The sequence below is a fragment of the Balaenoptera borealis genome, assembly GCF_965194805.1.
Source record: "Balaenoptera borealis genome assembly, chromosome: 17".
NCBI classification, from domain to species: Eukaryota; Metazoa; Chordata; class Mammalia; order Artiodactyla; family Balaenopteridae; genus Balaenoptera; species Balaenoptera borealis.
Genome location: NC_138876.1, coordinates 257,037 through 271,246, shown reverse-complemented (window position 1 = coordinate 271,246; position 14,210 = coordinate 257,037). Strand labels below are relative to the sequence as shown.

Here is a 14,210-nt window from a genome sequence, read left to right as displayed (position 1 = left end):
GGAATTGCTGAATCCTATGATAATTCTATTTTTAATCTTTTGAGGAATTGCCATTCTGTTTTCCATAGTGGCTGCAGCATTTTACATTTCCTTGTGAGGTTTCTTTTTTTGCCTTTAAAGAATTCCTTCACTGTTCTTTTATCATGAGTTCAAGGTGGAACGCAAGTCAATGCACGTGTTCATCCTGCCCTCTTCACCTGGAAGGCAGCGTCTTGCCGAAGGCGTGAAGGCACACGTATCCCTTGGGGTCTGCGGCCTTCCAGCGTGCTCTTTCTGGAGCATCCCTGCGACGCCTGTGCTGACAGCATGCTTGGGGAAGTCCAGGGCAGACAAGCTGTGGCGTCACCTGGTGGTGGCTGGTACAAAGCTGTGACCACGTGCGAGCCGAGGCTAAGCCAGGGGGTGGGGTCACGTGAATTGGGGTTCACTGTGTGGTACCTTGTTCCCTCGGAGTGGTGACCACGCAGCAGATGTCACACACATGCTGGCAGATGAATCAAAAGCTTCTGAGGCCAAGGCAGGCAGTGTGGTTCAGGGTGAGGCCCCACACACGGGAGCCAGCTCAGCTCTGCCCCCGCTGGTGCTCCCAGGACGGACTGCATTTCCTTTTTCTAAGCACAGGCTAGGTCCTTCTGGGCTGATGGGGCCTGCCCTCCTGACTGGCAGCCAGCACCCATGTTCCTGACAAGGGCCAGTGGGAGGGAGATCGAGGCCTCTCCTCTGGGCTCAGTGATGAGCAGGGCCTGGCAGAAAACGCCCACCCAGGAGCGGGTCTCAGGGCTGGAGACAGGGCTTTGGCTGGAGGGCAACCCTGTGCCACAGATGTGAGACCAGATCCCACAGACACAGAACCCTGCTAGTGGGACCACACAGAGCCAGTGTGGTCTGTGGGCAGAGGCCACCGGGGCCTCAAAACCACGGCTGCCAGGCTGAACCTCGGTTCTCTCAGTCTGGCTCCTATGGCATAGACACTAGGGCGAAAATGCACTAACCTCCGTGCAAAACCGCAACGTCCTGCTGAACAATGGCCAGCTCTCCATGGACGCCGCAGCCAGAGAGGGCGCAGCCTGGAGCCTCTGGCCTCCGTCCACCGCTCACCCACCGTTCACTCCGCAAGCACTCCTGGGGCCCCCGAGGGCTGCGTGCCGAGCGGTGGACACATACTTCCAAACCTCCAGCTCACGGCAGGGACGTTTCAAGACCTTTTTGGAAGAGGCTGAGGTGAACCATGAAGCCACTGGGGGCCCACCTGCTCCTGGGAAGGTCTGAGAAGACAGAGGCAGATCCAGGCTGCCCGCTTCATCCAGGGAGCCACCTGGGGAGACCCGTCTGCAGTGTTCGGTGATCCTGCTTCGAAAACTGCATGCCTGAGCAAAAATTTCATGGCTTCCAAGATGTGCCCCTACACGGCTGGTATGCTGGACGGTGCCTGTGCTCCACACGCCTTCCCCGGGCCCCCCACTGCCCGCAGCCCTCGCCGCTGTGTGCACAGGCCTCAGCCCCCCACACCTGGGCTGGGGCAGAGCCCTGGCTAGACCAGCATGGATGGCCACTCCCACTGGGCAACCTTTGGCACGGCAGACGCTCACGAACACGGGGTGGCAGACGGCCTGCTGCACTGGCACGTGCTGCCTGCGGCTCCACCCCCGTGCTCACTCTGCCCAGCCCAAGGCGAGCACCGCCGGGCTGGCAGGACCGTGGGCCAGGGTCCTCCCCAAGGAAGGCCAAGCCGGGGCCCACACAGACCTGACGCGTGGCCTTCAGCGACCCCAGGCGGATGCAGCTCTGCGCTCGGCCCCAGGCAGCCGTCAGCAGGCCGCTGTCCATGACGGTCCCAACCTCGGAACACCTGAGGCAGCTCAGGGCCAGCTCAGCCCACAGCACCTCAACAGCCCGCTGGCCACCTCAGACCCAGTGCTGGGCCAGTGTGCCCACGTTCCCCACTGCTCTCAGAAGCCCTCCTGAGATGGCCACAAGGCATAGAGTGAGCCTGGCCAGGGCAAATGCTGTAAGTGCACACAGGCTGACTGGCCTCCCTGCCCTTGTCAGGCAGGGTGACCAGGATGGTAGCCTCAGAGTGGAGTGGATGCCGGCTGGCGGAGACATGGGTGCAATGGGTCCTCAAGCAGACCCCCACCTGTCAGCCCGTGGCCAGGGAGGGACCCTGTGCCACAACTGCCTGTGACTCTTCTCAGGGCCTCAGTGCCGAGAAGGGGCTGCCTGAGGACCCCGCATCCCAATGGAGGCCAAGGACGTGCCCCTCCGGGAGATGCTGTGTTTGTGTACCTGCTGCTGCCAGGTGCCACCCAGCGCAGACGGATGCTCTAGCCGCAGCCTGTACTTGAGCTGGTGGCAGAGCCCAGGGGTCCTGTCTGGGTCTTACCTTTGGTGTCGTTGACGGGGTCCATGTGCCGGTAGATGTAGCCCTCCAGGTAGGAGTGGAACTTGGGCGTGGGCGGGAAGAAGGCCAGGCAGATGGCCATGAGCTCCCAGCCGCGGGCCAGGCTCTCGAGGCGGAAGTTCTCGGTGGTCTGCCGGCACAGCTGGATGTAGAGCTCGTCCCGCAGGCCCTGCACACTCCAGCCCTTGGTGGCGATCTCCAGGGCCACGTGCAGCGGGTCAGCCTTGGCGCGCCGGTCGCCCATGTACATCTGGATCAGCTTGAAGACCTCACAGGCCTCCTTCTTCACGTGGCGGTCGCTGGTCACGATCATGGGCTTCTTGATGGACTCGCTGCTCCACGCCAGCATGTTGGCAATGGACACCCTCCGCCGGAAGAGGCCCTGCGTGTGTTTGTTGAAGTGCTTGGAGGCCCAGTTCTCGATGTCGGTCTCCGAGGACGGCTTGCGGAGCGTGAAGGTGGGGAACACGCAGCGGGCGCCGGGCATCACGCTCCGGCTCTGCCGGCCGCTCTCGAACGGGGCGCAGGTGCCGAGGTCCTCAGACTGGGGAGGACAGGGGGGCTGTGAGGGGGTGGGGGCCCCACGTGACCCAGCCAGGTGAGAGGTGCGGCCCCCCTCCCCCAAGCGGGCCCTGAAGCTGCTGGAGGAGAGAGGCCTGGGCGGGGTGGGGTGCGGTGAGGCCGGGCCTGGGCTCCCAGCTCTGCGCCTTGTACTGGTCTAACAGGGACCCAGAGAAGCCCTCCCTCTGACCTTTACCCTGCGGGCTCGGCCTCCGGGAGGTGCCTGCCCTGGTCCGAAGACCGAGGTTTGGGGGTGGCCAGCACGGGTCTGGGGGCAGGAGGGAGTCGCGCATGTGTCTCGTCAGCTTCCTGGGCTGCCGTAGCCCCAGGTGGGAGAGGGCCCGGGGACGCTGCATCCCCAGTGCTCACAGGGGTCTCCCCAGGCAGGGAGCTGGACCGTGCGTGGATGCAGGAAGGTGCTGCCTCCTACTGGCCTTGCTGTGGCTGTTTGGCTTCTGCTGGTTCAGATGGGAAGGGCAGCCCCACAAAGCAGCAGAAACCCCCAGATGCAACATTTGACAGAGAAACGCAAATGTCTCTGGGCCACAACGGCTGCACCCTTTTCCCCAACAAAGATAGCGTTGTAGTCTCGGGCATCGGGCAGAGTGATGCCATGCAGAGGGGCAGAGCCAGGCCTGAGAGGGCCGTGGGCTGCGGCCCTCCGCTCCCGTGATGCTGGGAAGGGAGAGCGTTGCCCCAAGCTTCCGCCCCCTCCCCCCCACCAACAGCCTCCACGTACCTGCACTCAGATAACAGCCCCTCACCCAATACTCTTTGGGGGCTCCCGTCCCCTCTGTCTGGGAGGTGGGCTCTTGTCCCCAAACCCGTGCTGGCCTCCCCCACCCTTGGTCTTGAAAGCAGGGAAGGCACCTCCCTGGGCAGCGCCAGGAGTGGACCTGGGTCAGGCCCTTGGAGCCCAGGTGTCCTGCTGTCCAGGCCCCGCGCTGTTCACACTCCACCTTCCCCCTGCCCCCACCCCCCGCCTCTTCCCATCTGTCCTGACGTCCTCCTGTGTTACAAGCCACAGACAGAAACGCTGCTCTGAGCTCTCCAGTCTGGAGGAACACTAAGTGCCCTGGGGGATGCTGGCCACCTAAGATGCCGTAGTTCTCGGGCATGTCTTCCCCACCAGGACTGGGGGTGGACATGAGGCTCCTGACCCCGGGAGGCCCTGTGGCCACTGCCAGCTCTGAGCAGAGGCCAGGGCAGACCCTCAGCCTTGGCTTCAGGCAGGAGACTGGTGTGAAAGGCCAGGGACCAGGAGGTGAGAACCAGGACGCTGGGCCACACCAAGCCCTGGGCACCAGGCTCCTTGCACGCAACCAGGACAGAAGGTGCACGTGGATCCCGAGGGCCTGATGATGTCTGTGCCCAGCACTGAGCCGAGAAGACGCCGCAGGCTGGGCTCCTGCTCTGGCTCCAGCCGCAGCGGGGGGTTCTGGGAGCCACCGGGGGCTTGCTGAGTGCGTCCTGGCCCCGCGCTCTGAGCCACGCAAGGAGCGCCTGGTGCTCTACCTCCACGGCTCACCTGAGAGCCACTCACAGGTGGAAGAGCAGAGGCTCAGGGCTCAGCGGGCAGGTGGCGGCCTCTGTGGCCTGGAATCAGGACATGGCCTCCAGCCCCCTGGCGACCTGGCAGCACTGCTGGGCCCGGCCAGCAGCCGAGGTAAGAGACCCCCGTGCTGGCAGAGACCTGGGGGGCATCTACCGTCTGTCCTCACGCCTGCTGGGAACCGTGAAGCCACACCACCCCTGCCCGGGGACCCGCCTGCGGCCGTGCCCCTACCTGAGAGGGGTGGAGGTAGGGCTCCGGGGAGGCCAGGCTGGTCTGCACGGAGACGCTCTTCTCGAGCAGGACCTGGGGGAAGGCGAGCCTATCCAAGGCGCCCCTCTGCCAGCGCTTGCTCTCCTGCTGCGCCAGCGCCTCGTCCTCGCTGAAGGCGCGCACCACGGGCCCAGGCATGGGCGGCGGCACGGCCCCGTCGCTCTCGTAGCCCGAGCCGTCCTGCTGTGAGTCCCAGCTGCCCCTCTGCTTCATGCGCAAGTGGGCCTGCTGGGCCTCCCAGGCCAGCCGGGCCTGAGCCAGGAAGGGCTCGGCCTCGCCCCGCGTCCCGTCCCCCTCACCTGCCTCGCCCTCTGCGCGCTGTGTGGGCGCCAGGCTGGGGCCGCACAGGGGCCGCTCCTCGCTCAGGGGCTGCTGGCCAAGCGGGTCGCGGTCCCCGGGGCCCTCGGTGGGCAGGGCGCTGGGGGCGTGGCACGCAGAGGGGTTCCTGCTCTTCCTCTTGCGTGTGCCGGGGGAGCAGCCCGTCGAGGACATGGTGTCCTGCTGGCTGGACCAGGACATGGCATCGTCCTGGGCCTGGGCCAGTGGCACGGGCGGCTGGGCAGACCGCCGCTCGGGCCCCTCCATGCTGCTGTAGTCCCCGGACGTGACCCCCAGGCGCTGGTCGCGCAGCAGGCAGGGGCTGGGCTGCAGGGAGAGGGAGCCGCCGCCTGGGTGGGGCGCGTACTTGTGCCTCGGGCCCGCGCGCAGCTTGGGACTGGAGCCGGCCTGCTCCACGTACACCAGCTGGCGGACGTACTCCTTGCCAGCCGGGCTGTACTCCAGGCTCAGGTAGCGCTCGGGGCACTTCTGCCTGGTGAGCACCAGCTGCTGGTAGGGCGACGCGGAGGCCTGCTTGGGCGGCTTGCGGCTGGGAGACCGCCGAGGCGAGCCGGCCTGATAGCCCCCGCCGGCCTCAAACTGCACATCCATAGGGGGCTCATCATAGATGGGGGCCTGGTACTCCACGGGGGGCTCTTCGTAGAGGGGGGGCTCGTAGGCATAACGCGGGGAGGACGGCTGAGAGTCGGCGGCGGGCTTGCGGGGCTGCGCCAGCAGTGGGGAGCAGCTCCCTAGCTCAGCCCTCTTCGGGAAGGGTGACGGCCTCCGCTCTGAGAAGAAGACAGGGCCGTCCGCGTCGGGGGTGAAGGTCTGTAGGCCGGGCGAGTGCTGTCCCCCGGAGGGTCTGCGGGAGCGACCCCCGGGCTGGCTGTCCAGGGGGTAGCCGTTGCCCTGGGGGGAGAGGAAGCTGGGCTCCCTGTCGGCAACTTTGACGAGCATGCGCTCCTTGGTGCCCGAGTTCCAGCGGAGCGAGGAGGTCCTGGTGGGGGCGGGGGGGGGGGGGCGGTGCAGTACAGGTTACCTGGGGAGGTCCCGGCGGGGGCAGGTTACCTGGGGAGGTCTTGGGGGGGGGGGCAGGTTACCTGGGGAGGTCCTGGGGGGGCAGATTACCTGGGGAGGTCCTGGGGGGGGGCAGGTTACCTGGGGAGGTCCTGGGGGGGCAGGTTACCTGAGGAGGTCCTGGGGGGGCAGGTTACCCAGGGAGGTCCTTGAGGGGGCAGGTTACCTGAGGAGGTCCTGGGGGGGCAGGTTACCTGAGGAGGTCCTGGGGGGGCAGGTTACCCGGGGAGGTCCTAGGAGGGGCAGGTTACATGGGGGAAATCCTGGGGGGACAGGTTACCTGGGGGAAGTCCTGGGGGGAAGAGGTTACCGAGGAAAGGTGGAAATCTGACCCCTTTGCCAGCCTGGACCCATTACCCACCCACTGACCTCATGAGTGTCTGAGGTCAGGGCCCAGAAGGCCTGGTCATTTCTCACTGTCCTCTTCACACCCGCCCCCCCAGGGCTGCAGGTTGTGGGGGCCTGGTGCCTACTGGGGCTCCCAGTAGCGAGCTGTGCCCTTTTCATTGCTGAGGCCCTGACCTCTGGTCAGTGCAGCCTAGAGTAGCTGCCCTCCTGTCCTGGGGACTCTCCTCACACACTTCCCTGCGGCCTTCCCCTCTGGGGGCTCTCCCGATCTGGGAGCTTCCCCCAGACCCCAGCTGCTGCCCACGGCAACGCTCCCTGCCAGGGCCTCTGTGAGCGTCTCCGCTCTGGTCCCAGGCTACAACCAGGCACAGAACTATTTCTGTAAGGAAGAGCCAGGAGGGGGGCCTCCCAGAGGCCTCTCTGGCTTTGGAATCTACGAGTGCTGCCCTGCGGGCCTCACTCCCGGGCTCAGCACCTGCCCCTGTTCCTACCAGGGGTGGCCAACACACCCCTTGTGCACCAGCATCTCAGGCCCTGGATCTCAACCACAGAGGCTCCTGTGAACTCCAAAAAGGCTAACTGCCCTCCTCTGACTGCCCACACACACAGTCGGCACTCTGCACCTGGACAGAGACGATAAAACTGTCCCCCAGTTCCTGGGAAAGCCTGCATCAGGCTAAGGGAGAGCTGGGGAGCTGTGAGGCCCAAATCACGACCCCGCCACTGAGCGCGGGGGGCCACCCAAGACGCTCAGCCTCTTCTGAGCCTCACTTGCCTGGTGACATGAGTGACACTGCCCCTGGGGATACATGGACTTGACCACACGCCACATCTGCCCACTGAAGGTCTGCACCACGTCCCACAGCTGTACCAGCCATGACGGGCCAGACAAAGTCCCAGAGAGATGAGTGGGGCTCACCTCTGCCACCTGCTCCCCCATCCCAAGAGACTCCTGGCTGCTTTAAAGATTTTCTTTTTACATTTTTAAATTAATTAATTATTTATTTGTTGGCTGCGTTGGGTCTTCGTTGCTGCGCGCGGGCTTTCTCTAGTTGCAGCGAGCCGGGGCTACTCTTCGTCGCGGTGCGCGGGCTTCTCGTTGTGGTGGCTTCTCTTGTTGCGCAGCATGGGCTCTAGGCACGTGGGCTCGGTAGTTGTGGCTCGTGGGCTCTAGAGCGCAGGCTCAGTAGTTGTGGTGCACGGGCTTAGCTGCTCCGCGGCACGTGGGATCTTCCCGGACCAAGGCTCGAACCCGTGTCCCCTGCATTGGCAGGCAGATTCTTAACCGCTGTGCCTCTGGGGAAGTCTCTTTTTACATTTAGTATTTGGAACATGTGCTTCAGTGTTTGGGATTCCCAGCACTTTTTCAATCTGTGGCCTGACATCTTTTATGATTTTTGGAAACTCTTGACCATATCTTTTCAATATTACTTTTATCCCGTTTCCTCTCTCTCCTTTCCTGGGAATCAACTGCAGTCCTCTTCACTGTGTTCCATATGGTTTCAGGCTGTATTCTGTATTTTCCATCCTCTGGCCTCTCCACACAGATGTGTTCTTCTGATCTACCTTCTAATTTACTAATTTTGGGGGTTTTTTAGAAACATTTTTTTTAATAAGTTTTATATATTTACATATTTATTTATTTATTTTTGGCTGCGTTGGGTCTTCGTTGCTGCACGCAGACTTTCTCTAATTCCCTCGAGAGGGGGCTACTCTTCGTTGCAGTGCACGGGCTTCTCATTGCTATGGCTTCTCTTGTTGTGGAGCATGGGCTCTAGGTGCGCGGGCTCAGTAGTTGTGCCTCGTGGGCCCTAGAGCAGCAGGCTCAGTAGTTGTGGCACATGGGCTTAGTTGCTCCGTGGCATGTGGGATCTTCCCGGACCAGGGCTCGAACCCGTGTTCCCCTCATTAGCAGGTGGATTCTCAACCACTGCACCACCAGGGAAGCCCCTAATTTACTAATTTTCTATTCAGCTGTGTTTAAACTGTTCTTACACCCATCTATTGAGTTCTTAGTTTTTATTACTATATTTTTCAGTTCTAGAATATCTAATTCTTTTTTTTTAAGAGCACTTTTAGGTTCACAGCAAAATTGAGCAGAAAGTACAGAGATTTCCCATGTGTCCCCGGCCCCGACTCACGCACAGCTTCCCCAGTCATCAACATCTCGCCATCGATGGTATATTTGCTGTAACTGATGGACCAACACTGACACATTATAATCGATCACTTAGTTTACCTTAGGGTTCACTCTTGGTGTTGTACATTCTATGGGTTTGGACAAATGGATAATGACTTGTATCCACCATTATAGTATCATACAGAGCATTTTCATTACCCTAAAACCCCCTGTGCCCTGTCTGTTCATCTCTCCCCCCAACCCCCGCCCCATCCCTGGCAACCAGTGATCTTTTTATTGTCTCCATAGAAGCCAAATCTGAAGCCAAATCAATGAGCAAATCTTTGGCCTCTAAATAAGCCAATCTGAAAAGGCTACATACCATGATTCCAGAATGTCAGTCAGAATCACGCAATGTGCAGCCTTTTCAGGTTGGCTTTAGCTGATGTGCATTTAAGGTTCCTCCATGTCTTTCCATGGCTGATAGCTCATTTCTTTTTAGTGCTGAGTAACCCCTTGTCTGGATGGATCATAGTTTATTTCTCTGTTCACCTACTGAAGGACATCTTGGTCATTTCCAAGTTTTGGCAACTATGAATAAAGCTGCTGTAAACATCTGTGGACAGGATTTGATTTGAACATAAAATTTCAGCTCCTTTCGGTAAATACCAAGGAGCACAACTGCCGAATCATTAGAGTATATTCAGTTTTATAAGAAACTGCCTGTCTTCCAAAGTGGCTGCACCACCCTGCGTTCCCACCAGCAATGAATGCGAGTTCCTGCGGCTCCACACCCTCACCTGCATCTGGCGTCCTAAGTATCTGGAATAGGTGTGGAGTGGTATCTCGCTGTTGTTTTAATTTGCATTTCCCTGATGACAGATGATATGGAGCAGCTTTCATATGCTTATGTGCCATCGGAGTATGTTCTCTGGTGAGGTGTCTGTTCAGGTGTTTGGCCCATTTTATTTTTATAAATTTACTTATTTATTTATTTATGTATGGCTGCAATGGCCCATTTTATTTTTTTTCATTTATCTATTTATTCATTCATTCATTCATTCATTAATTTATGGCTGCATTGGCCCGTTTTATTTTATCTATTTGTTTATTTATGGCTGCATTGGGTCTTCACTGCTGCGCGCGGGCTTTCTCTAGCTGCAGCAGGCAGGGGCTACTCTTCGTTGCGGTGCGCAGGCTTCTCATTGTGGTGGCTTCTCTTGTGGAGCATGGGCTCTAGGCGCGCGGGCTTCAGTAGTTGTGGCGCGCGGGCTCAGTAGTTGTGGCTCGCGGGCTCTAGAACAAAGGCTCAGTAGTTGTGGCGCACGGGCTTAGTTGCTCCGCGGCATGTGGGATCTTCCCGGACCAGGGCTTGAACCCGTGTCCCCTGCACTGGCAGGTGGATTCTTAACCACTGCACCACTAGGGAAGTCCCTTTGGCCTATTTTAAAATCAGGTTGTTTTCTTACTGCTGGGTTTTGAGAGTTCTCTGTATATTTCAGATAACAGTCCTTTATCATTTGTGTCTTTTGCAAGCGTTTTCTCCCAGTCTATGGCTTGTCTGCTCATTCGCTTGACACTGTCTTTTGCAGAACAGAAATTTTTAATTTTAATGAAGTCCGGCTTATCAACTGTTTCTTTCATGAATCATGCCTCCGATGTTGTACCTAAAAAGTCACTGCCAAACCCAAGGTCACCTGGGTTTTCTCCTCCGTTACCTTCTAGGAGTTAGTTTTGTGTTTTACATTTAGGTCTCTGATCCATTTTGAGTTAATTTCCATGAAGGGTGTAAGGAATGTGTCCAGATTCATTTTCTTGCCTGTGAACGTTCAGTTGTTCCAGCACCATCTGTTGAAGAGACCATCTTTGCTCCGTTGCATTGCCTTTGCCCCTTTGTCAAAGATTAGTTGACTGTATTTATGGGGATCTATTGGTTGTTTCTCCAGTCTATTCTATTTATCTGTCTATTCTTTTACCAATACCACACTGTCTTGATAAGGGTAGCTTTATAGTAAGTCTTGAACTCGGGTAGTATTACTCCTCCAACTTTGTTTTCCTTGAATATTGTGTAGGCTGTTCTGGATCTTTTGCCTCTCCATAGAAATTTTTTTTTTTTAACATCTTTATTGGAGTATAATTGCTTTACAATGGTATGTTATCCATAGAAATTTTATTATCACTTTGTCAATATCCACAGAATAACCTGCTGGGATGCTGAGATTGCATTGAATATATAGATCAAGTTGGGAAGAACTGACATCTTCCTCCATTTATTTAGTTCTTCCTTGATATCTTTCATCAGAATTTTATAGCTTTTCTCATATAGATTTTGCACATATGTTGTTAGATTTATACCTATTTCATTTTGGGGGATACTAATGTAAATGCTACTGACTTTAACTTCAAATTCCACTTGTTCATTGCTAGTATATAGGAAAGCAATTAACTTTTGTATATTTAGCTTATATCCTACAACCTTGCTATAATCACTTAGTTCTAGGAGTTTGTCAGTTCTTTAGGATTTTCTACATAGATGATCATGTGATCTGTAGACAAAGGCAGTTTTATTTTTTCCTTCCCAATCTGTATACCTTTTCTTTCTTTTTCTTGTGTTACTGCATTAGCAAGGACTTCCAATACGATGCTGAAAAGCAGAGGTCAGAAGGGAAACCCTTGTCTTGCTCCTGGTCTTAGTGGGAAAGCTTTGAGCTTCTCACTACTACGTATGATGTTAGCTGTAAATTTTTCACAGATATTCTTCATCAGGTTAAGGAAGTTCCTCTCTAGTTCCTAGTTTACTGAGGGTTTGTTCTTTTTTTTTAATCATGAATGGGTGTTGGATTTTTGCCAAATGCTTTTTCTGCATCGGTTAATACGATCATGGATTTTTCTTCTTTGGCCTATTGATGTAATGGAGTATACTGATTCTCAAATGTTGAACCAACCTTGCATACCTAGGATAAATCCCACTTGGTCATGGTGTGTAATTCTTTCTATACAGTGGTGGATTTGATTTGCTAATATTTTGTTGAGGATTTTTATATCCATGTTCATGAGAGAGACTGGTCTCTCTTTCTTTTCTTTTCTTGTAATGTGTTTTTCTGATTTTGATATTAGGGTAATACTGACCTCATAGAATGAGTTAGGAAGTATTCCCTCTGCTTCTATCCTTTGAAAGAGACTGTAGAGAACTGGTATAATTTCTTCCATAAATGTTTGGTAGAATTCGCCAGTGAACCCAACCCATCTGGGCCTGGTCCTTTCTGTTTTGGAAGATTATTAATTATTGATTCAACTTCTTTAACAGTTGCAGACCTATTCAGATTGTCTATTCCTTGTTATATGAGTCTTGGCAGATCGTGTCTTTTAAAGAACTGGTTTATTTCACGTAGGTTATCAAGCTGTGTGCACAGAGTTGTTCATAGCATCCCTGTATTTTATGTTTTTTTTGGCCACGCGGTTTGCGGGATCCTAGTACCCTGACCAAGGATCGAACCTGGGCCCTCAGCAGTGAAGGCACAGAGTCCCAACCACTGGACCGCCAGGGAATTCCCTGTATTTTCTTTTTAATGTCCAAGGAATCTGTAGTGATATCGCTTCTTTCATTCCTGATATTAATAATTTGTGTCCTTTCTCTCTTTTTCTTAGACTGGCTAGTGCTTATTGGTTTTATTCATCATTTCAAAGAACCAGGTTTTCATTTCACTGATTTTTTTCCCATTAATTTCCTATTTCAATTTCATTGATTTCTGCTCTAATTTTTAATATCTTTTCTTCTGCTTACTTTGTACTTAATTTGCTCATCTTCTCCTAGTTTCCGGGAATGAAAACTTGGATGATTGATTTTAGATTTTTCTTCTTTTCTAATATATGCACTCACTGATAGAAATTTCCCTTTAAGTACTGCCTTTATCACACCCCACAAATTTTAAGTTGTGTTTTCATTTTTATTCAGTTCAAAATATTTAAAAATTTCTCTTGAGATTTCTTCTTTGACCCATGTGTTATTCAGAAGTGTGTTGTTTAACCTGCAAGTATTTGGGGGTTTTCCAGCTTTCTTTCTGTTACTGATTTCTAGTTTAATTCCATTGTGGTCTGAGAGTAGACACTGTATTATTTCTTTTCTTTTAAATTTGTTAAGCTGTGTTTTATGGCCTAGAATGTGATCTATCTTGATGAAATTATTTGATTTGGAAAAACTGCCATCTAATATCTTGTACAAATGAATCATATTTATTAAAGTGAGTGTCTGATAACTCCAAAATATAGATCTCCGGTGGGTCTGTTTCTATTATCTGTTTTTGTTTCTAATCAGTTCTGGCAATTTTAGACTGAAATTCTGGTGACTGTGTATGAAAAACTGTAGAGATAATTTGAGGCTCTGGTTTACTTTTGTTTCTAGCAGGCAGCTGGGATAAGGGCAGATCACCTGAATCCCTTCTGGGACTGAGCTGACTGGAATTCGGGCGTCTATTCAAGGACTGGTCTACTTATGGCTCACCCTATGCCTTCGTGTAGCCTTTCAGGAGTCCCAGTAGAAACATGGAATGCTGCCAAGGTCCCCTCTGTGGCTCCTGAGGTGGTGACACGTGTGCTGGGCTGCTCTGACTGCCAGACCTTGGCCACACGTCCTGGCTCCTCGGATGCCTGCAGGAATATTTGGTCTATTTTGTTCTTGTTGTACAGGCTGGTCTCAGTTAAGTGAATCCACCATCACAGAAAGGAGAAATCCCAAGCGTCTTAAGAAACCAGTTGTGTAGTCTGGTCCTCCGCCTTCGTCCTCTGACTGAGGCTGGGGCTTTCTGGATAAGGCCATGAGTCCTAATTACTGGGCGTGGGTGAGGCAGGACTTAGAGAACCAGGGTCAGCATGTGCGATCAGGGTGAGAGTGAGAGGCCTCGAGCCGGGCAGCCTGCTCCGGCATGACCAGGACCAAATCCTGCAGCCTGACCTCACCACCCAGGGCAGAAGTCAGCCTGCAGCAGGGCTCCACTTCCGGTTGCCGGAGGCTGCTCGCGGCCTGCCCCCCAGGCCAAGCAGGCAGAGCGGAGGGCGGCAGTTAGTGTGCCCGGGGCCAGCAGACCCAGAGAGCCAGCTCTGGAGTCCCAGAGATCTGTGGCCGAACTCCAGGCCATTGTTCCCTGGCTGCAGGCTGTGGGAAATCACCTCCCGGCTCTGTCCCAGTGTCCTCATCAGTTCCTACGAGGATTAAACAACACGATGCGCATACGATGAAGTCCTTAGCTCAGTGTGCCATGTCGGGCGGAGTCCAGAGAGCAGTCTACTCCGGGGCCAGAGCGCTTCCATTGAGTCAGGGCAGAGGCGGCAACGGGGCAGCAGGAAGGAAGGTGCCCGGCAGGCAGGCGGCGCCCTGGCTGAGGGCGGGTCACCCGCACAGGAGCCTCTGGCTCCATCCCCAAGGCAGGCCCCGGGGCCGCGGGCTCCACGTCTTACGGGGAAACGAGGGCCGCCTGGCTCACAGAGCAGACGCCGGCCTCACTTCCCGCCCCACAGGCTGGCCCCCCGCAGCCCCACAGGCTGGCCCCCCGCAGCCCCGT

General features: G+C 55.2%; 1 protein-coding gene across 8 annotated transcripts in view; it reads right to left on the bottom strand.

Annotated features, from left to right (window-relative positions):
* Positions 1-14,210, bottom strand: part of ARHGAP39 (Rho GTPase activating protein 39) — an 88,833-nt gene that overhangs the window by 10,339 nt on the left and 64,284 nt on the right. For all 8 annotated transcript variants that reach the window (XR_014236447.1, XM_082363694.1, XM_082363693.1 and 5 more), the window contains 2 exons: positions 4,749-6,105; positions 2,384-2,945 (listed from right to left, as the gene is read on the bottom strand). Coding sequence is in view for 7 of the 8 variants with exons in the window: in XM_082363694.1 (XP_082219820.1) it covers positions 2,384-2,945; positions 4,749-6,105 (1,919 nt within the window). In the remaining variant the exon portion in view is untranslated. The remainder of the gene's footprint in view (positions 1-2,383; positions 2,946-4,748; positions 6,106-14,210) is intronic.